This window comes from Bos mutus, chromosome 3, assembly GCF_027580195.1.
Source record: "Bos mutus isolate GX-2022 chromosome 3, NWIPB_WYAK_1.1, whole genome shotgun sequence".
In the NCBI taxonomy this organism is placed as follows: Eukaryota; Metazoa; Chordata; class Mammalia; order Artiodactyla; family Bovidae; genus Bos; species Bos mutus.
The window spans coordinates 10,798,310-10,820,726 of NC_091619.1; the positions used below are offsets into that span (position 1 = coordinate 10,798,310).

Genomic DNA, 22,417 nt, shown 5'->3' on the forward strand with positions numbered 1-22,417 from the left:
ACTGGAGTTATTTTTCTACTCTTCTCCAGTACCATATTGGGCACCTACTGACCTGTGGAGTTCATCTTTAAATGTCATATCTTTTTGCCTTTTCATACTGTTCATGGGGTTCTCAAGGCAAGAATACTGAAGTGGTTTGCCATTCCCTTCTCCAGTGGACCACATTCTGTCAGACCTCTCCACCATGGCCCGTCTGTCTTGGGTGGCCCTACATGGCATGGCTCATGGTTTCATTGAGTTAGAATGGCTGTGGTCCATGTGATCAGTTTGATTCATTTTCTGTGACTTTCATTTTCATTCTGTCTGTCCTCTGAGGGATAAGGATAAGAGGCTTATGGAAGCTTCCTCATGGGAGAGACTGACTGTGGGGAAATCTGGGTCTTGTTCTGATGGGCAGGGGCATGCTCAGTAAATCCTTAATCCAATTTTCGATTGATGGACTGGGCTGTGTTTCCTTTCTGTTGTTTGACCTAAGACCAAACTGTAGTGGAGGTAATGAAAATCATGGTGACCTCCTTCAAAAGGTCTGTGTGTGCACTGTTGTATTCAGTGCCCCTGACCCTGCAACAGGCCACTGTCAACCCACACCTCCACCAGAAACTCTTGGACCCTCATGGGAAAGTCTGGATCAGTCTCTTGCAGGGTCACTGCTTCTTTCTCCTGGGTCCTGGTGCACACAAGGTTTTGTTTGTCCCCTCCAAGAGTCTGTTTCCCTATCCTGTGTAAGTTCTGTAATCAAATCCCACTGGCCTCCAAGTCAAATTGCTTGGGGGTTCTCAGCCCCTTTGTCAGATCCCCAGGTTGGGAAATCTGTTGTGGGTCCTAGAATTTTAACAATGCAAGAATTTATATGGTATAATTGTTCAGCACTTTGTGGGTCATTTGCTCAGCAACTCTATGGCAGGGTTACTGGCGACCTCCTCCAAGAGGGCTTATGCCACATGTTGTGTGACCCAGGTATGCTGCACCCAGAGCCCCTGCCCCTGTGGCAGGCCACTGCTGACCTGTATCTCTGCAGGAGACACTCAAAAATACTCAAAGGCAGGTCTGGCCCAGTCTCTGTGGGTTCTCTGGGTCCTGGGCACACAAGATTCTGTTTGAGCATCTCTGGCGAGTATGGGATTTGATTCTAAACGCAATTACACCCCTCCTACCATCTTGCTGGGGCTTCTTCTTTGCCCATGGATGTGGAGTATCTTTTTATGGTGGGATCCAACATTCTGCTGTGGATGGTTGTTCAGCAGTGAGTTATAATTTTGGAGTTCTCGCAGGAGAAGATGAATGCATGTCCTTCTACTCTGCCATCTTGTGGGTCACAGTGGTCCCATCAAGGGCTCAGAATAAGCCCTTGGAGGTCGAACAGCTGTCTTTAGTTCCAGCACACAGCTGACTAGGTAGGGGAAGAACCCTTTTAAGGCCATTCATGTAGGACTTAAATCAAATCCCTTATGATTATACAGTAGAAGTGACAAATAGATTCAAGGGATTAGATCTGATAGACAGAGTGCCTGAAGAACTGTGGAGGAAGGTTAGTAAAATTGTACAAGAAGTGGTGACCAAAAACATCCCCCAAGAAAAAGAAATGCAAAAAGGCAAAATGGCTGTCTGAGGAGGCCTTACAAATAGCTGAGAAAAGAGGAGAAACGAAAGGCAAAGGAGAAAGGGAAAGATACACCCATCTGAATGCAGAGTCTCAAAGAATAGCAAGAAGAGATAAGAAAGCCTTCCTAAGTGATATATTCAAAGAAATAGAGGAAAGCAATAGAATGGGAAAAACTAGAGATCTCCTCAAGAAAATTAGAGATACCAAGGGAACATTTCATGCAAAGATGGGTACAATAAAGGACAGAAAGAGTATGAACCTAACAGAAGCAGAAGAGATTAAGAATAGGTGGCAAGAATACACAAAAGAAGTATATAAAAAAGCTCTTAATGACTCAGATAACCACAATGGTGTGATTACTCACCTTGAGCCAGACATCCTGGAGTGTGAAGTCAAGTGAGCCTTAGGAAGCATTACTATGAACAAAGCTAGTGGAGGTGATGGAATTCCAGCCGAGCCATTTCAAATCCTAAAAGATGATGCTGTGAAAGCACTGCACTCAATATGCCAGCAAATTTGGAAAACTCAGCAGTATCCACAGGACTGGAAAAGATCAGTTTTCATTCCAATCCCAAAGAAGGGAAATGTTAAAGAATGTTTAAACTACCACACAATTACCTCCATTTTACATGCTCAAAATCCTTCAAGCTAGGGTTCAACAGTACATGAACTGAGAACTTACAGATGTATAAGCTGGATTTAGAAAAGGCAGAGGAACCAGAGATCAAATTGCCAACATCCGTTGGATCATAGAACAAAGGAATTTCAGAAAAACATCTATTTATTCTTCGTTGACTATGCTAAAGCCTTTGAATGTGTGGATCACAACAATCTGTGGAAAATTCTTAAAGAGATGGGAATGCCAGACCACATGACCTGCCTTCTGAGAAATCTGTATGCAGGTCAAGAAATAACAGTTAGAACTGGACATGGAACAAAGAACTGGTTCCAAATCAGGAAAGGAGTACATCAAACTGTATACTGTCACCCTGCTTATTTAACTTATATGCAGAGTACATCTTGCGAAATGCTGGGCTGGATGATGCTCAGGCTGGAATCAAGATTGCTGGGAGAAATATCAATAACCTCAGATATGAAGATGACACCACTCTAATGGCAGAAAGCAAAGAAGAACTAAAGAGCCTCTTGATTAAAGTGAAAGAGGAGAGTGAAAAGTCTGGCTTAAAACTCAACATTCAAAAAACTAAGATCATGGTATCCGGTCTCAGCACTTCATGGCAAATAGACGGGGTAAAAATGGAAACAGTGACAGATTTTATTTCTTGGGCTCCGAAATCGCTGCAGACGATGACTGCAGCCGTGAAATGAAGACGCTTGCTCCTTGGAAGAAATGCTTTGACCAACCAAGAAACCATATTGAAAAGCAGAGACATCACTTTGCCGGCAAAGATTCGTATAGACAAAGCTATAGTTTTTCCAGTAGTCATGTATGGATGTGAGAGTAGGACCATGAAGGCTGAGCACCAAAGAATTTATGCTTTCAAACTGTGGTGTTGTAGAAGACTCTTGAGGGTCCCTTGGATAGCAGAGTGATCAAACCAGTCAGTCCTAAAGGAAATCAACCCTTTATAGTCAATTGTAAGTACTGATGCTGAAGCTCCAATGCCGTGGCCACCTGATGAGAATAGACCACTCCTTGGAAAGGACCCTAAAATGCTGGGAAAGATTGAAGGCAGGAGAAGAGGAAGACAGAGGATGAGATGCTTGGATAGCATCAGCGATTCAATGGACGTGAGTTTGAGCATAGTCTAGGAGATGGTGAAGGACAGGGAAGCCTGGCATGCTGCAGTCCATTGGGTCCTACAGAGTAGGTCACTACTGAGCGACTGAACCATAACAACAAAGTTCTGATATGCCTGCCAGAATGTGCATATGCAGGCCTCCCCCAAAGTCCAACACCCCTCACTCTCCCTCATGCCCTTGCTGGTCATTCTTCATAACACATTTCTTGAAGCACGGCCCCGAGTACCCGGAGTACTCATCTAACTAAGCGCAAAGCAGTGGTTCATGCAAATAAGCGCAGGGACGCGTGCACCCAGGCTACGTTCACTTCAAATGTAAATACGGGCTCTTCCTGCCTCATCTATGCCGAGGTCACAGACGGAGCGTTGGAAACTGCACCAGGGGAGCAGAGAGGGCAGAGTGCACGACTGTTCAGGCAGGCGAGGCATAGGCTGCCAGTGGGTCAGGAGCTCAGCCTCGAGGAGCGCAGGGCGCTCACCAGCCGGAAGCCACGCCAGGAGGAGGGTCGGGAGCTGGCGCGGACGCCGTCCCCCGGCGCCGCCGAGCCCGCTGACATCAGCCGCGCTCCTCCCCTCGCCTCCCAACACTCTCAGCTCCCGGCCGGACCCTCCCTCCTCCCACCACGTGTCCTCTCCCCTCCCTCCCGAGGGGCCGCGCGCACGGGAAGCCAGAGAGACGGGAAGGATGGCGCTGTGACAGCCGGGACGCAGCCCTCGGCGTCTGCATCGCGGCCCCGGCCCGCGCCCTGGCGCTCGGCCCGGCGGTGAGTGCGCGCGGGCGGACGGGGCGGGGGCAGCGCGGCCCCTCCCTCGGGCCCCAGGCCGCTGGGCCGCGGCGGGGGCGGGGGCGCCGACGCTGCAGCTGCTACCGCCGCCGCCGCCGCCGCCTTTGTTGCGGGCCCGCCGGGGGAGGCAGGCGGTGCCGGCCCCGGCCGCTCGGCAGGTGCGCTGGGGCCGGGAGCGGGCCAGGCGGGGAGGCGGGCCGGGCCGGGCGCGGGCAGGCAGGCGGCGGGAGCGCTCCCGGCGCGGGGCCGCGGAGAAAGGGAAATGGGACAAGATGGCTGGAGAAACCCGAGCGCGCCCCGGGGGCGCGGCAGCGGCGGCGGGCGGGGCGCCGAGCGGGTGGGCGGTGGCGGCGGGGACCTCTTAAACCACACCTTTGCTGTGGGGCGGCGCCCCCACCTCCCGGGAGCAGGCAGGCGAGGCCGTAGCTAAGTTCTGGCCGCAGCTCCAGGGATCTGAAGCCTGTTTCACCCGCCCCAGAGGTATCTTGCTGCATTTGCCCGTCCTTTTTGAAAATACCGAAGAAGCGGACTTTGAACTCCGGAAGGATCTTTTTTCTTTGGAAGCCTGGGAGGATGCGGCCCACCAGATGCACACTCACTCCACACCTAGGAATTGCCCGCGCCCCTAGAGGGCAGGAGCGCGGCCTTTGTACTGGCGTAGGAGCTGGGCGAAAGAGAATTCGCAGAAGAGAGAATTTGCGGTCCAGAGGCAACGAGTTTTGCCGGTAGGGGTGGGCCCCAGACCCTGGTGATTTCTGCCTCTTCTTGGGTATCCAAGCATTACTCTTCACTAAGGGTCCTGGGCTTGGAAAGTCACTAAAGGCAGAATGACTCTATTTTCTGACCTGGCTCATGGACAAAACCTTTGACTCTGGAAAATCCAGGTCTTCTGGGCCAACCAACCTCCTGACACAACTGGCCCTGTAGGAACAACCCAGTTGAGCGAGTGCACTATGAGTTCAAACGCCTTCATTGACAGGAAGCCAACACACCTGCTGCTGATTCCATGTTTGGGTGGCACTGGCTGTGAGAAAGTTCTGCCTTTTGTTGCATTAATAAAACTTCCTGGAATGTTTACCCACCAACCTGTTATGCCCTTGGGTCTCTACAGAACCAGTTTGGTCTCTCTTCCAGTTTTTTAAATATTTGAAGACAGCCAGGTATGCTGACTGCCTACAACCCTCTTCTTTTCATAACTAAATGTCACCTTCCAAACCTTCCTGGTGCTTTCCTTGAAGCCCTTGCTCCCCAGACCTGGCTCTTCCCTTTCTCTTGTTCCCCTGAACTGTCCTGGGGCTAAAAAGGTTTGTGTAACCTGAGCTGCCCCCTTCACAGGCTCTGAAGAGTTCACACTAGCACCTGATTTTTCTGAACTGAATCTTGCTTGCAGAGATGGCATCCACAGCCTGCCCTCTGAATTTGACCCTGAAAGAAGAGGAAGAAGAAGAAGAGATTCAGAGCCGGGAACTGGAGGATGGCCCCACAGATATGCAAAAAGTCCGAATCTGCTCAGAGGGTGGATGGGTAAGTAAGAAGGTGTGGGGTTCTCACACAGCTGTGAGGGGCAGGCCTGGGAGCCAGGTTTGTAATAAGTCTCTTCCTCAGGCAGCCACAGGAAGTAAAAATAGCCTAGCTTAGCCCAGTCCGGTGTGTTTGCATTCCTGAGAAAACAGTTCTGTGGCTTTAAAAGGCACAGCGAAGAATGGAGAAGCTGGTTATGGGAACTATCTCTTTAGCCACATAATGTATCACCATCAAGACTGGAAGTCCAAGAGGCCATGACTGTGTCTCTCTCCTGTATCCATGGATTCCCTATATCCTGCTTAATGCCAGGCACCTTGTAGATATCAACTAAATGTCTGCTGACCCATGTGTAAAAGAAAAATTATTCTGGCACTTGTTTAGATAATAAGGAATATACTAAGGAATATATTAATATTCAGAATACTGAGATAGGCTTCAAGACTGTCACAATAGGAGAGAGAAGAGAACGGGAGAGAGCTCAACAGTAAAGACACGTGGGGATTTATAGCCAGGGAAGAGAGCGTAGGGCTCAGTGAATGGAAAATTGCTAAGTGGAGCCATCAACAGTGGCATCAACAGATTCTTTCTAAACTAACTTAGTGAAATTCTTGCTAAAACTGGGCTGTGCAGGCTGTGGACCATAGCAGCTGTGTATGTGTCCAGGGTAGAGGCCTAGTGGAGAAGAGGGCTCAGAGGCTGACCAAGTTTGGGGTGAGGAGAAAATCTTTGTCACCTACTGCTGATTGAAGGGAACCACTTAAACCATTTAAGTCTTGGGGCACTGAGCTGATATGAGGAGAGCTGTATGGGATGAGGCCAGCTGGTTCTGTGTGAACACCTCTTACGGTAGTTGACACAGGACAGAACTGCATTTCCAGCTGGCCTTGGATTGGGATGGTAGGCAGCAGTGAGTAGGGAGCACGTCCGAACATTGTAGCGTGATAGAATTCAAATTTAAAGCATAAATGGAACAGATACTTAGAGTTGTATACATTTACAGTACTTACTGGACTTCATGATAACTCAGCGTGCATGGTAAACATTTTAAATAAGCACCAAATGACGTTCCTTTTCTCTGCTTGGTTTTCCACTGTGTATGAATGTCATTGGTATACATAGTACGCTTTGTTTCCAATGAGAGATCTGTATCCATAGAATCACGGTCTTTGCAAACTATCTCGTCCTACTCCCCTCCCACTGCATGAGGTGCAGCAGGGTTATCTGCTTTGCCCCTGGATACACATGTATGCTGACTTCTGTTCTTAAAAACACCTCTTGAGCTGGAACCTTAAAAGTAGTGCATTTTGTTGTATGTATGTTATACTCAATTAGGAAAAAAAAAAAAAATACGACTCCAGGCTGCGGGTTTGCCAGTCTAGCTGTTGAAGCTGGACTGCTTCTGTCTCTTCAGACCATGCTGCTGTCCTCCTCAGTTCTAATCCCTGCAGCTGGGGAGATTTTAGAGTGCAGGAGTCATCCCATCTAGCCCTGAGCAAGAACTCAATGCTTTGAGGCTATACTGGCCAACCGAGAACATTTAGACAGGATGGAGAAACATGCAAAACGGGTGCAGTAGAAGCAAGCATTAGAATCTGTTGGGACAACACAGAGAGGAGCAAGGTGAAGCCCATGCTTGGCTTGGGCTGGAGGAGGAGGACCGGCACGTGTGGCATCCAAGCAACCGGCCATCCATCTACAGTTGCTCAGCGCAGTGCTGAGTGTCATTAACACAAAGTCCTTAGTCTCGTGGAATTATTAATACTTGTTTTATGAGTAAGACAGGAAAGTAAATCTGATTAATTGCACAGTATTTGGAATTCTGTGGTAGATGTCAGTCTCTCCTACAGGCCTGAGAACTCCTGGAAAAAGCAGGCAAAGACCTGGTCTTGAGTAGTACGTAGTTTTGCCCCCTCCCAGGTACATCTGGGTGGAGACATTTCTGGTTATCATGACTTGTGGTGGAACTTGGGAAGTGGGAGAGCCTACTGGCATCTCCTGGGTAGAGGCCCGGGATGCTGCCGTACATCTGTGATGCCCAGGACAGCCCCTGCAACAGAGAATGATCTGGCCAGAAGTGTCAGCAGTGCTGAGTGAAAAAAATCCTGTTCCAGGGCAACTAGAAGAAAACAATCAAATCTGTCTCTTACATATGTGTTTTGGCTGTAGGTTGTGTTAGGGTGATCAATAAAAGCTTTCAATCTTAAACCATGCTATAAGGGTAATATTGCATGGGAGAATTGGAGTAGAAATACAATTTCAGCTAGAGAAAAGGGAAGATGTACTTTGAACCAAGTCTTAGGCAGAGGTAGAACCAGCCAAGGGAACGGAAAATCTTGCTATCTAGGAAGCCAGGAGCACAGGCACTGGGAAAAAAAGTTTATGTGTAGAGTCAGCAGCAGCTCTTGCAGCTGGAGCCTGCAGTGCGTGTCGGGGAGTGGAGGAGACGGTTGAGAGAAGAAGGGCGGGCCCCAGGCTCAAGCCAGCCACTCGGGGGTATATGCTGCACCCTGGAGTCTGAGCTCTCTCCTTAGAAGCTCTGAGGAAGAAGTCCTCGGTTCATCTTGCTTAAGGGACCCTGGGGTTTCCTACTGCCACGAAGCAGGGGCCTAAGTGACCTGCTGAGAAAGTGTGGGCATGGGAGTCAGACTTGCTAACTCTGTGATCTTGGGCAAGATGCTTATCAGCCTTTTGCTCACCCATAAAACTGGGGTAGTGATCCCTGTATCCTTGTATTATCTAAAGGATTCAATAAAAGTGCAAGAAAGAGTGCCCTACACAGTGCCTGGCACTCTATCAGTGCACTGGTCCCAGGCCTCTGCCCTAAGAGCCCCACTGTCTTTGTTGAGTGGTTATACAGCTTCGTCAGCATGCCTGGGCAGCGTGTAAGTACTCTAGGATGGTTAGATAAGCATTGGAATGCCAGCTCTTGGAGCCGAGCGAGGCAGTGCACACAAGCAGAAGGAAGAACACCTATCTGATGAGACCTTGACCTTCTGGGAAGGAAGGAGGGCAGGGATCGAGGGCCCCTACCTGTGAGGCCAAGCAAGGGTGGGTGTCTGGGGGTTGGACGCTGGCTGCCTGATTTCTGAGTTTGGCCCAGGGCTGGCCCTGTTTACCTTCTGTGCTTGGCCAGATAAAAGGCCTCTGTAGAGAGCAGGGAGGCCTGCACAGCAGGGCCTGGCTAAAGGCTTGCTCAGTTCTCACAGAAGGTTGCTGTGAGCAGCATCGCTAAGCCACACTACACCGTGTGCCTCTGAAGCATCATGTGGGCTTGTCTGAGGACCCTCTGTGGCTCAGTCGTAAATGGGAGGAGATGAATCCAACCCCAGCCTCCAGGTGCCTGCTCACCACTCCAGGGCTGCTGTATTTTTGTCACACTGGGTACGTGTTACCTTCTATGAGTGTTGATAGGGATCGCCCTTCTGAAATGACAGGCACAGCCCGTCCTGTGTCCTGTTTTATCAGCAAAGGGAAAGGGACTATAAATAGGTATAGCCTAGATCTGAAATTTCCTAGGGAGAGAAAAGGCCAAAGGGAGAGTTGTTCAAAAGCCTGGGAAGTGGGATAGGGTGGGATGGAAAATTCCTAGCTTCCTGGCTTTCCAGATTGATGAAATCTGAGCAGAGCCCGGAGACCCATCCATTATACCTCCTGGTATTTTACACTAGGCATTTTTGTCCATTCTTACTCAAAAGAGTAGGCTCAGTTTTGTGACAGATAAATTTTAATGATTATTTGAAACTATTCCAGGTAGAACAAGAGAAGCGAAGAGAGTATATACTTAAATCTTTGACTCAAAAACACCATTTCAAGGGATTACTTTCTACAGGAAGTGTCCTAGGCTTAGGGGAACAAAACAAAATAAGCCCAGGTTCTGCCCTCAGTGAGCTGATACTCTAGTGAAAGAAGCAGACAGGTAAACCAAGAGGATCCTGCAGTGTGATAAGTGCCACAGAGCTTGAGCCCAGGGCATTACAAGGTACACAGCCCAGGTTGAGGCCAGCTTACCCAGGGAACAGGATATCTGGGCTGAATCTTGGAAGGCGGATGGGTGTCAGCCAGGCCAAGAATGAGGAAGACTTCTGAAGCAGCATGTATAGAGACCTCCTGGTCTTTGGAGGGGTGGGAATGGTTTGTTCAAGGAACTGCAGGAGTGAAGTTCCACTGAGCGTGTGGGGTAGAAGTGCAAGCCTGCAAGCTGGGTACCAGGGAGGCCATTCTGCCCTCTGTAAGGGCCAGAGCCTTGAAATCAGACATCCTAGGTCCCAGCCTCAACCCTATTGTTTATTGGCTGTGTGATTTTTAGACCAGAAACAGGGCTGCTCAGAGCCAGTTTCCTCCTGGATTAAATGGGGTTGTGGGGGAAAATAAATGAAGCAGTTACAGAGCCTTTTGCAGAAAGTTCTCCCTATGTGGAAGGGGGCTGTGAGGGTGAGGAGGGATGGGGTGGATTTTGTGAATAAGGCGGAAAGGCCAGGAGGTCTAAATGACTGATGGCCAGACACCTGAAGAAGCTGCAGACCATGCAGACACGGAACTTTTCTAAACATCATCATGATCCCCTCCCAGGCCCTAGACTGTGCCACAGGAAATAGCTCTGAACGCAGCAGCCCAGTGATGCTTTACCACTAAATATGATGAGCTTTGGAATAGGATTTTTAATGACTGCAAGATGACACATAGTAAAAAGAAAGGAAAGAGTTGAACAAGAGGAGGTTGGTCTGGGTGGCTTGGCTGCATTTGACCACGTGGGCACCCTCTCCCACTGGCCCATGGTGTCGGGGAGGTACAGGAGCGGGGAGTGGAGCTCTGTCTTTAGGGCTTTCTGCTGTGGGTCTAGGCGTCAAAGCAAACCAGTTTACTCTAGTATCTCATTACATAAATTGAAGCTCTAATTAGCCCTTCTCTCATCCTCATCCTCTTATGGATTGGAAAAGGCCAGATGAGGTCCCTTCTCTCACCGGCTCCTCCCCAGGCAGCTCTGGGGTTCTGAGTCATACACTGGGGCTAGTGCTCTGCAACTGGAGACTAGTGCCCAGGCAACCACCAGCACCCCCGTGGTCTGAGGGTCTGTGACTGAGGGAGACAGCAGGGCTGTGTTGGCAGGGGAACCGTCTCAGGGTGCTCATTCCTGTGGTTGACTGGCTCTGGGTGGGGGCTGAGCTGTGATCAGCTCTCCCTGCTTTGGATGAGGATCCAGTCTCTCGACCTGGTGATCCATGGTGGGGAGTTTTCATCTCAAGGTTCTGCTCTCCTTATCCATGAATGGGAGTGTGGCAAACACTCAGCAGGGCACAGAGGAGCTTGTTGACATCCAGATTTTGCTTCTTGGAGCCGTGTGAGGACTGATGTGTCTCTGGGCCCAGGCCGCCCTTGTGAGACAATGGTGTGATCTGTGTCTGCGTGTGCCAACTAGTCGTTGAGAAAAGCCTGTTCACTGTTGCAGGTGCCAGCCCTATTTGATGAGGTGGCCATATATTTTTCCGATGAGGAGTGGGAAGTTTTGACGGAGCAACAAAAGGCTCTCTACCGGGAGGTCATGAGGATGAATTATGAAACTGTCCTGTCTCTGGGTAAAACTTTGTTTTCCTTTGTCCCTTAGAAGCTCTGAGCCCAGAGAATTGCTTCCATGTCTCTCTTCTCAGGTGTATCCAACATACCTCTCTCCTGAACCTGGACTCTGTCCCCTCAATGCCTGTGTCCATTTAATTTCCTGTTTTTGATTAGGCAGGATATAAATATTGTGTCCTCCTACTCAGCAGCTTATGCCAGCTCTCAGAACCATCCTCATTCAACCCAGGCATACTTATCAAAAAAAAAAAAAAGACATCTAGGAAATGTCACTGTGGATCTGGGCCTGTACTTTATACTTCTCTCCTAGGAGAGAAGGCAGGCCTCGCTGTTATCCTGTCAGCCTCAGAAGCTTGGGGACATATCCCCAAAGAATCCTTGTTGCTTCCCTCCCAGCACTGATATTATTAGAGTCTAACCATTTGGAGGGATTTCCCCACTTGGCTCATGCAGGTACTGGAATGCTCATTAGATCAGTGGCTGCATACACCCACTTCCCTGCTAAATGCAGTTCGTTTTTGTCATTGCTAGTCCGGCCCCTCATTAACAAAGATCCATAAATTCCCTTGGACAGACGTATTTCCCATCATAGTTTTTCTTTAAGTATCCTTGAATTCTTCTCTACGGCCTTTCATAAATCTCCATACTGAGAAGACTATAGGGGTGAGAGTGGATGGGAGGTTTGCTTAAGTATCACAAAGTACTTATTTTGGCAACTGTCCAAGACAGTAACACAGCTGTTAACCTGTTTTATTTCCTGTAAACAGAATTCCCATTCCCTAAGCCTGACATGATCACTCGGTTGGAAAGGGAGGAGGAGTCTCAGAATTCTGACGAATGGCAGCTCCAAGGAGGAACCTTTGCAGGTACTATGATTAACCCAATCCAGAAGGCATCCAGTGGGAGAATTATGAAGATGGATTTTAAGTTTACATTAAGGTACATTCTGGGGGGTATTTAAGCCTAAGACAAGGTTCTGAGGCAGAAAAGCTATGGGCTTTGGAGTTTAAAAAATCTCCTTGTTTCCCATGCTGTGTGACCTTAGGCAACTTCATCCACCTCTCTGATTGTCCATTTCTTCATCTGTCAACTGCGGGTTATAAATCTCAACATGCAACCTCGTATGCAGGTGAATGAAATTGAAGTTTGTGTGGCTTTGGTCCAGTGCACATCCTGAGTGCCTTGGGAGCACACCACACACTTCTGAAAACTAAGGAAAACAGCGTGACAAAGCATGCATCCAGGGTGCTTTGCTTGACTTCCTGTCTTCTTCATCTTGGATAGAAAAAGCAGTAGCAGCTGTAGTACACATTTGAGCAAATACATCTAAAGAAGCATACAGCGTTGTACCGAGAAACAATGAGAGAGCAGGAGTTGGATAAATACAGCTTCCCAGCAGCCAGAATGATTTTATTTGCCTTCTCTCTATAAGTAATAGTTTAAAATTCTGTGTTTCATTGATTCTAAAAGATGTATTTCTCTCATCACTTTAACATCTCTGCAATTAAGAATGCTTGTTAAAACTGCTGGGTCTTCCCTGGTGGCTCAGACAGTTAAGAATCTGCATGCAATACCAAAGACCCAGGTTCAATCCCTGGATCAGGAAGATCCCTTGGAAAAGGGAATGGTAACCCACTCCAGTATTCTTGCCTGGAGAATTCCATGGACAGAGGAACCTGGGCTACAGTCCGTGGCATCGCAAAGAGTTGGACACGACTGAGTGACTAACACTTAAAACTGATGGCATGTTCCAGTTTCACTAGTGGCATTTTTTTTTATTATAAATTTATTTATTTTAAGTGGAGGCTAATTACTTTACAATATTGTATTGGTTTTTTTCTTTTTTTTTTCTTTCTTAATGGCATATAATGGTACATCTTGCAATCAATGGGTTCTTAGTTTTGGTGACATATGGTAATATCCCTGAGTAATATCTAATTTCTGTGACCACTCTCTAAATAGAAACATACAGTGAAACCCAGTTCTGACATGGGTATGCAAAAACCATACCTTATAAAACCATACCTTATGCAAACTTATAAGTTAAGCCTTATAAGCTTAACTTTGCTAAGTGTGGTATTGCTATAGATTTTGTTTAAGGGATATGATTCAGTTCATGATGATAGAAATTCTGTAACACTATGTGTAGAATGGGTTGCATTTGGCTTCTCACCCAGGTGAAGGTTATTTTGGCCCAAGCGTGTGCCCTCACAGTCAGTACATTACTCAAGCTGGGTGCCTGTGTTCAGTTGCCAGCCTGTGTCACTTCCCGGCTTTGCCACCTTGATGCGTTACTTAATTTTTCTACACTCATCTGCAAAGACAGAGTAAAGAAACAGTTATTGTGAGAATTAGAAGTGGTGATCTATGGGAACTGGCACAGGGGTGAGGACTTTGGAAGTATCTGTTATTAAAGTGACTGCTTTTAGTGAACTTCAGATTCAAGTAGTCTCGGTATTTTGACCAAAAACAAATCAAGGAATGACCCCAAAATCATTTGACTCATGGGCACTGTCTTCACTCCTCCCTGTATGTCTTCCAGAAAAGGAAGAATCCGACATGAAGCCCCCAGATTGGGCGGGCCCGATGAACGTAGCCTCGCAGTTTCCCCAGGCTCAGCACCTGGATGGCTTTGGCCTCCGTCTGCCTCGGGACATCACAGAGCTGCCCGAGTGGGGCGAGGGGTACCCCTTCTACATGGCCATGGGCTTCCCCGGGTATGACCTCTCGGCGGACGACCTGGCCGGGAAGTTTCAGTTCAGCCGGGGCATGCGCCGCAGTTACGACGCAGGGTTCAAGTTAATGGTGGTGGAGTACGCCGAGAGCACCAACAACTGCCAGGCGGCCAAACAGTTTGGGGTGCTGGAGAAAAACGTCCGCGACTGGCGTAAAGTGAAGCCGCAGCTGCAGAACGCCCACGCCATGCGGCGTGCCTTCCGCGGCCCCAAGAACGGGCGCTTCGCCCTTGTGGACCAGCGCGTGGCCGAATACGTGCGATACATGCAGGCCAAAGGGGACCCCATCACCAGGGAGGCCATGCAGCTGAAAGCTCTGGAGATCGCCCAGGAGATGAACATTCCAGAGAAAGGGTTCAAGGCTAGCTTGGGTTGGTGTCGAAGAATGATGCGGAGGTATGACTTGTCACTGCGACATAAGGTGCCCGTGCCCCAGCAGCTGCCCGAAGACCTGACGGAGAAGCTTGTCACCTACCAGCGGAGCGTCCTGGCTCTGCGCAGGGCACACGACTACCAGGTGGCTCAGATGGGAAACGCAGACGAGACGCCAATTTGCTTAGAGGTGCCCTCGAGGGTGACTGTGGACAACCAGGGGGAAAAGCCTGTCTTAGTCAAGACGCCAGGGAGGGAGAAACTGAAAATCACAGCCATGCTTGGTGTCTTGGCTGATGGGAGGAAGTTACCTCCATATATCATTCTGAGGGGCACGTACATCCCCCCTGGGAAGTTTCCGAGTGGCATGGAAATCCGCTGCCACCGGTATGGATGGATGACGGAGGATCTGATGCAGGACTGGCTAGAGGTGGTGTGGAGGCGGAGGACGGGCGCGGTGCCCAAGCAGCGAGGGCTGCTGATCCTGAATGGCTTCCGGGGCCACGCCACCGACTCAGTGAAGAGTTCCATGGAGAGCATGAACACTGACATGGTCATCATCCCGGGGGGCTTGACCTCACAGCTGCAGGTGTTGGATGTGGTGGTCTACAAACCACTGAATGACAGTGTCCGGGCCCAGTATTCCAACTGGCTCCTGGCGGGGAACCTGGCGCTAAGCCCCACCGGGAACGCCAAGAAGCCGCCTCTGGGCCTTTTTCTGGAGTGGGTCATGGTGGCATGGAATAGCATCTCGAGCGAGTCCATCGTCCAAGGGTTCAAGAAGTGCCACATCTCCAGCAACCTGGAGGATGAGGATGACGTGCTGTGGGAAATCGAGAGCGAGCTGCCAGGCGGAGGGGAACCGCCCAAGGAGTGTGACACTGAGAGCCTGACGGAGAGCCACTGAGGGAAAGCCGAGGTAAGCAGCCAGGAGGGGCCACTGGGTGCCTTCCCTGTGGGACATGTTGGGTTTCACAAACACCCTTTGTCTCTTGCCATTCTTGGTTTCTGAGAACTCTTCGAACTCACAGTGCAGTGCTGCAGGTAGCAGGCCATCAGCGTTTTCTCCTTCATATGAAACTTTGGTTGCCTGGCTTATTTCATGGGTATTTTGTATAATGCATGAAGTGAACAATGAGTGAGCTGCCTGAACATTTAATCTGAGTGCCATAATGCTGAAATTATTTAATCCTGAAGGAGCATAGTTTGACATGACTCCATTAACAAAAAGTTTTGTCTGCAAAACCAAAATTTTTCTTCCCCATGTAAGTCATGCTGAATATATAGGGCCGACGTGTGTACCTGATTCACTTGAAGCAACTGTGCTCATCTTGGCTAGCCTGGAGGGCTGGGATGTAAGGACGTGTGCACCTTCGAACTGTGTCTCCTGGGTCTCAAGTTTCTGTCTGGGGTAGTCTGCAGTAGCCCAATGGGGAATGAAAGAAATAGCTTATGTTTGCTTTTCCCTGGGACATCAAAAGTCTGTTTTAAAGCATCATCTTATCCTCATGATGACATTCACATGGAATAAACAATTACAATAATTTCACAGACACGTGAAGAGTGATATTTTTAAACTGAAATTCTGTACCAAAAAACAAACCAGAATGCTTATCTAGGACTCCAGTAAGTGAAGTCTGAGGACAATAAGGCCTGGAATTTTCCGAGTTAAGTATATAGAAGGGCCACAGCTTTAATAGGAAGTTGGGAGTGGAGGACTACCTCACAACACAAGTAGAATGATTATTCCCCCCACACCACGGAGAGAGGAGAGTGACCACCTAACAGTGGGCAGCATACAGAGAACAGACCATTCCACTTTTTGTTATTTCCCTAATTTGTTCATTTGTTCAGTTCATTTGTTCCTCCACACAGTGTTTAATATGAAGAGAGCATGCCTTTTATAAAGAACCTAAATGTATCTTGATATTTTTTTCTTTCCTGTAAGGTATAATTAGGTATTTCCATCCTACTTGCTTCTTTCTCTCTAAATGAAATGCTAAGAGAAATCTCCTGTCAGACACCCCCCACTTCATGCTGTGTAAGTTGAAGAGTGATTTAAGTCTCCTTCCCTGCCCCCAAATCAAGTGAAAGTCACTTGTATCCAACTCTTTGCAACAACCCCATGGACTATACAGTCTGTGGAATTCTCCAGGCCAGAATACTGGAGTGGGTCGCCTTTCCCTTCTCCAGAGGATCTTTCCAACCCAGGGATCGAACCCAGGTCTCCTGCATTGCAGGCGGATTCTTTACCAGCTGAGCCACAAGGGAAGCCCAAATCAAGTTGTACTCCTAACATTGGTCCCGTGTTATTGAGATCCTCAGAATTACAGAGCCAATTAGAAGTTCTTATGGTCAAAATCACTAAAATTGCTTTTTTCCTCTCATGTCGTCTAACCTTTCTCTCCATGAATTCAGCCTCCCTTTATGAATTCAGCCTGCTAACCATTATACTGCATCCACTGAATACCAAACTTTGAGTTACAGTGAGTTTTTACCGTATTTACCTTCCTCCCCCACCCCATTGTTGTTCAGTCGCTAAGTTGTGTCTGACTTTTTGTGACCCTGTGGACTGCAGCACTCCAGGTTCCTCTGTTCCTCCACTGTCTCCCCGAGTTTGCTCTAATTCATGTCCGTTGAGTCGCTAATGCTATCTCATCCTCTGCTGCCCTCTTCTTTTCCTTTCAGTCTTTCCCAACATCAGTCTTTTCCAATGAATCTGTTCTTTGCCTCAGGTGGCCAAAGTATTGGAGCTTCAGCTTCAGCATCAGTCCTTCCAGTAAATCTTCAGTGTTGATCTCCTTTAGGATTGACTGGTTTGATCTTGCAGTCCAAGGGACTCTCAAGAGTCTTCTCCAGCACCACAGTTTGAAAGCATCAATTCTTCGCCGCTCAGCCACCTTCGAATTGTGGTGCTGGAGAAGACTCTTGAGAGTCCCTTGGACTGTAGCTTCCTGGGTGGTGCAGTAGTAAAGAATCTGCCTGCCAATGCAGGAGACACAAGAGATGTGGATTTGATCCCTGGGTCAGGAAGATCCCCTGGAGGAGGAAAATGGCAACTCATTCTAGTACTCTTGCCTGGAAAATTCCATGGACAGAGGAACCTGGTGGGCTGCAGTCCATGGGATCACAAAGTCAGGACACAACTGAGCACAATCATCATCCCACATCCATGCATGCTGCTGCTGCTGCTAAGTCGGTTCAGTCGTGTCCGACTCTGTGCGACCCCATAGATGGCAGCCCACGAGGCTCCCCCGTCCCTGGGATTCTCTAGGCAAGAACACTGGAGCGGGTTGCTATTTCCTTCTCCAATGCATGAAAGTGAGAAGTGAAAGTGAAGTCGCTCCGTTGTTTCCGACTCTTCAGCGACCCCATGGACTGCAGCCCACGAGGCTCCTCCATCCATGGGATTTTCCAGGCAAGAGTACTGGAGTGGGGCGCCATTGCCTTCTCCCATCCATGCATGACTACTGGAAAAATCATAGGTTTGACTGTACAGACCTTTGTCAGCAAAGTGATGTCTCTGCTTTTCAATATTCTAAGTTTGTCACAGCTTTCCTTCCAAGGAACAAGCGTCTTTTAATTTCATGGCTGCAGTCACTGTCTGCAGTGATTTTGTAGCCCAAGAAAATTGGTCACTGTTTCTACTTTTTCTCTATCTGCCATGAAGTGATGAGACCAAATGCCATGATCCTAGTTGTTTTTAATGTTGAGTTTCAAGCCAGCTTTTTCACTCTCCTCTTTCACTCAAGAGCCTTTTTAGTTCCTCTTCACTTTCTGCTATTAGAGTGGTATTATCTGAGTATATGGGATTGTTGATATTTCTCCTGGCAATCTTGATTCCAACTGGTGATTCATCCAGCCTGGCATTTCACATGATGCACTCTGCATATAAGTTAAATGTTAAATATACAGCCTTGGTGTACTCCTTTCCCAATTCAAAACCAGTCAGGTATTTCATGACCAGTTCTAACTGTTTGCTTCTTAACTTGCATGCAGGTTTCTCAGGAGACAGGTAAGGTAGTCTGGTGTTCCCATCTCTCTTTAAGAATTTTCCACAGTTTGTTGTTGTCTACACAGTCAAGCTGGAATCAAGATTGCCGGGAGAAATATCAATAACGTCAGATATGCAGATGATACCACCCTTATGGCAGAAAGTGAAGAGGAACTAAAAAGCCTCTTGATGAAAGTGAAAGAGGAGCGAAAAAGTTGGCTTAAAGCTCAACATTCAGAAAACGAAGATCATGGCATCTAGTCCCATCACTTCATGGGAAATAGATGGGGAAACAGTGTCAGACTTTATTTTTCTGGGCTCCAAAATCACTGCAGATGGTGATTGCAGCCATGAAATTAAAAGACACTTACTCCTTGGAAGGAAAGTTATGACCCACCTATATAGCATATGCAAAAGCAGAGACATTACTTTGCCAACAAAGGTCCGTCTAGTCAAGGCTATGGTTTTTCCTGTGGTCATGTATGGATGTGAGAGTTGGACTGTGAAGGCTGAGCGCTGAAGAATTGATGCCTTTGAACTGTGGTGTTGGAGAAGACTCTTGGAGTCCCTTGGACTGCAAGGAGATCCAACCAGTCCATTCTAAAGGAGATCAGTCCTGGGTGTTCTTTGGAAGGAATGATGCTGAAGCTGAAACTCCAGTACTTTGGCCACCTCATGCAAAGAGTTGACTCATTGGAAAAGACTCTGATGCTGGGAGGGATTGGGGGCAGGAGGAAAAGGGGATGACAGAGGATGAGATGGCTGGATGGCATCACCGACTTGATGGACGTGAGTTTGAGTGAACTCCGGGAGTTGGTGATGGACAGGGAGGCCTGGCGTGCTGCGATTGATGGGGTCCCAAAGAGTCGGACACGCCTGAGCGACTGAACAGTCAGAAACTTTAGCGTGGTCAATGAAGCAGAAGATGTTTTTCTGAAACTCCCTTGCTTTCTCCATGATCCATAAGATGTTAGCAATTTGTTCTCTGGTTCCTTTGCCTCTTCAAAACCCAGCTTGTAAATCTGAAAGTTCTTGGTTCATGTACTGCTGAAGCCTAGCTTGAAGGATTTTAAGCAGATGACATTTTTGTGTATTTTTCATTTTCTAAGGTATATGCTACCCATAGGACTGGACCAAAAACTGTCAAAAGGAAGAAAATAAGGCTGGGGCACAGCTGTGGACATGGGCCATGCATTTACATCCCATCAGAACCATGAGTTTTGGCTCATCTTGACAGCCACAGGTCTCTGTATAGTTGCCCTGGTTTTGAGCTGAGTAAGTTACAGAAGTAGACAGGACATTTGAGAGGAGACATATGGGCATAAAATGGCCTCTCCTCATCTGTTTGGAAATGTGACTAGTGGAATAATTATGTTCATGAAGTTACACAGTGTCTAAAATCCAAAGGTTAACTCATACTTATGTTCTGTTTTCTAGCAAATAGAACTGTGCTTGGAACATTTGGGGAGGAAAATCTTCAAGAAGATTCCTCGCAGCCTGAATGCACAGGGAGAAGCAGGAAAAGGCCATGGGGCTTGAAATAACCCAAGTCTGGACAGCAGCGTGAGCATCCGGCCCTGGGATAGAGCCCAACCCCATCCCACACCATGAGGAGTCCAAAAAGTTGAGGACCCTTCATTTCATCAGAGACGTGATTAGAAAAGAAACTGCTTCTGCCTCATTTCTTGTTTTAGAAATTATGTTTATAGAACCTGTAAACAGGTGTGAACAAACGTATTTCCTAGAGAAGATACCATTTGTTCAACACCAACAAGAAACTCATCATATGGGCCCAACTCCACTGGTATTCTCTCTTTGGAGAAAACCTCAAGTTAATGTTTTTCCTTCTGCCTCTAAAAATGCTTCCATCAGTAGAACCTGTCCTCACACAGGTCAAGACTGCAGAGAAGGCTTTGTAGAAATGGCCATTTATGTACACGTGCTACTTACACATTTCCTTTTTTGGAAAAATGAGATGCTAATAATGACAAAATTCAGACATACTGACCTAGTGCCAGCAGATGGCTTTTCTACAAACTAGGTTAGTATGGAAGATACAGATTAAAATAAACTATGCTATTTTATTTATCTTCCCAATCTGGTTGGCAGCTAGACTTTTCTAGGGTCTCATTTAATGGCCCTATTTTTCATTATTATTTTATTTAATGATAGGGTAGCATTTAGTACACAAGCTCTTCTGTTTCTCAGGCTGCCTGCAGAAGTCACCATAAATTATCTGCTGTCTACATGGTACAAAGCTCACTGACTCACCTGATACTGTTTGGTTAATTCCTTTAATATTTTTATCACAGGGTGGTAAGAGGGCTTGGGCCTTTAGCCACAACTGTTTCAGGACTTCTAAACTTCTATCCCGCAGAAATAGGTGGGAGATTTTTGAAATTTTACACTATACTAATTTGCATTCCCACATAAGTTGAGTGTTATTAAAACATTCCATCAAAACTACCTGTGCTACAAAAAAATATGCCAGAACCTCATAGACAAAGCCATTGCTAGAAACGTCATTCCAATGTCAGATCTGGATAACAGGCTACCATAACCACTTTTCCTTCCTATAGACCCAGCTCACTTGTATAATATTCTTGGCATCCTGAAACACCTATTTCTACTCAGGTACTCATTCCTATTATTAGTGACCCATGTTCCTCATTTTTTAAAACCAGTTTTCCTCCAAGAGGGGAACTTTAACTTCTGGTGTCTGATTACTTTTCAGTTTGAATTGTTTCCTCATTTGCTTTTACCTGCACTGTGTTCTTTATCATCTCAAATGGCATCTAAATCCAGCTACTTTTCATTCCAGAAGTTTTCATTCCCTCCAATTCCACTTAATTTATCCTCCACTACCCTGGTTCCTGGCCCTTTCCTCTTTACGTACTGTTTTACTTGTTTTGGGAGCTTAAAGGATTTTATAAGACCTAGTTTTTGGTTCCTGCACTGGAGCCATAGTTGTCTTGCAGAGAAGAGTAGAAAATGGGTTCAACTCCTGTTTCATTCCACCAACACCTCCTTGAGTCTCATCATCAGCTGACAGGTGATGCCTTACAGGTTGCATAGCACTGGAACTTCTAGAGTAATGGCTCTACTGTCAGGGTTTTCTGGGCTCACTCTTCCACTGACTTATGATCTATGCCTAACAGAGCCCCAGTACAACTATTTTGCAGAATGGCTATTACCCTAGAGATACTATAGCACATATTGAGACACAGTTGTACTCCCCAGTAGATAGGAACTGAGTCTAACAATAAACTTTGATAATAAAGACAATAGGCTCCGGTGGTTTATTATCTGCTAGCATTTAAAAAAAAGTCACATTTCAAACTCTCATTTACACTTTATTCTCCACTCAGTTTGGTACCAATATATTATACCCTTAAATAAAAAAGTCTGTTCATGGGGATGACAATGTAATTACTGTTGGTGTCTATATGTGTGGTTTCCAACTGGCTTTTAAAGGTGGGGGAAAGGGCCCTAGCGAAAATAGCTTTTTCCCTGTCATGTTTGGTGACTGTTCTCAGGAATGGTATATTACCAGTCAATGAAGAAAATCCATAAAGGGATATTAAATTTAAAAGAATGGAAACATGCTAGCAGGTTGATGAATAGAAAACTTGGTCCTATTTTGATAAATATTTTTAAAAACCAAAGTATGATGAATCTATATGCCTTTTAATATTGTTTTTAGTAATTACCACGCCAGTTGATTCAGTTAAATATTAGGCTACATGCCAAGAATAATCTAGATATTTTTCCTTTATTAAGCCATGAGAACTGAATGCTGAACCAATCTGTTGGCCATAGCATCTAAGTGACTCACAACCATTATTCAAACTGGAGGAATTTCTGGTTTAAGTCAAAGACACGATGAAACATAGGCATTTTTATATGGTCAAAGTGAGCAATCATTTAGAAATCACTTCATGAAATCTGAGCAGCAACACGCTAATCACTTCAGGCAATGGGAGAAGTGTTAGAGGAACTGTGTGCCTGACTGGTGATGAAGGTGTTTATGTGCTGAACTGGCACTTGGTGCCTGGTAGGGAGGCGGGCCT

General features: G+C 47.0%; 1 protein-coding gene across 6 annotated transcripts; it reads left to right on the plus strand.

The window, feature by feature from the left end:
- The first annotated feature begins 3,958 nt into the window (after positions 1-3,958).
- POGK (pogo transposable element derived with KRAB domain) lies at positions 3,959-21,632 on the plus strand. Of its 6 annotated transcripts, none has more exons than XM_070366748.1 (6): positions 3,959-4,130; positions 4,630-4,876; positions 5,542-5,675; positions 12,014-12,112; positions 13,789-15,272; positions 19,785-21,632. In XM_070366748.1, exons 2-5 carry the CDS (start codon positions 4,725-4,727, stop codon positions 15,258-15,260), a joined length of 1,857 nt encoding a protein of 618 aa, XP_070222849.1. In that variant the 5' UTR covers positions 3,959-4,130; positions 4,630-4,724; the 3' UTR covers positions 15,261-15,272; positions 19,785-21,632. The 6 variants fall into 6 exon arrangements, with proteins under 6 accessions (XP_070222849.1, XP_070222850.1, XP_070222862.1 ...); XM_070366749.1 differs by lacking the exon at positions 4,630-4,876 and adding an exon at positions 11,122-11,248 and having other exon boundaries at positions 3,964-4,130; XM_070366761.1 differs by lacking the exons at positions 3,959-4,130; positions 4,630-4,876 and adding exons at positions 4,154-4,309; positions 11,122-11,248.
- The last annotated feature ends 785 nt before the right edge of the window (positions 21,633-22,417 follow it).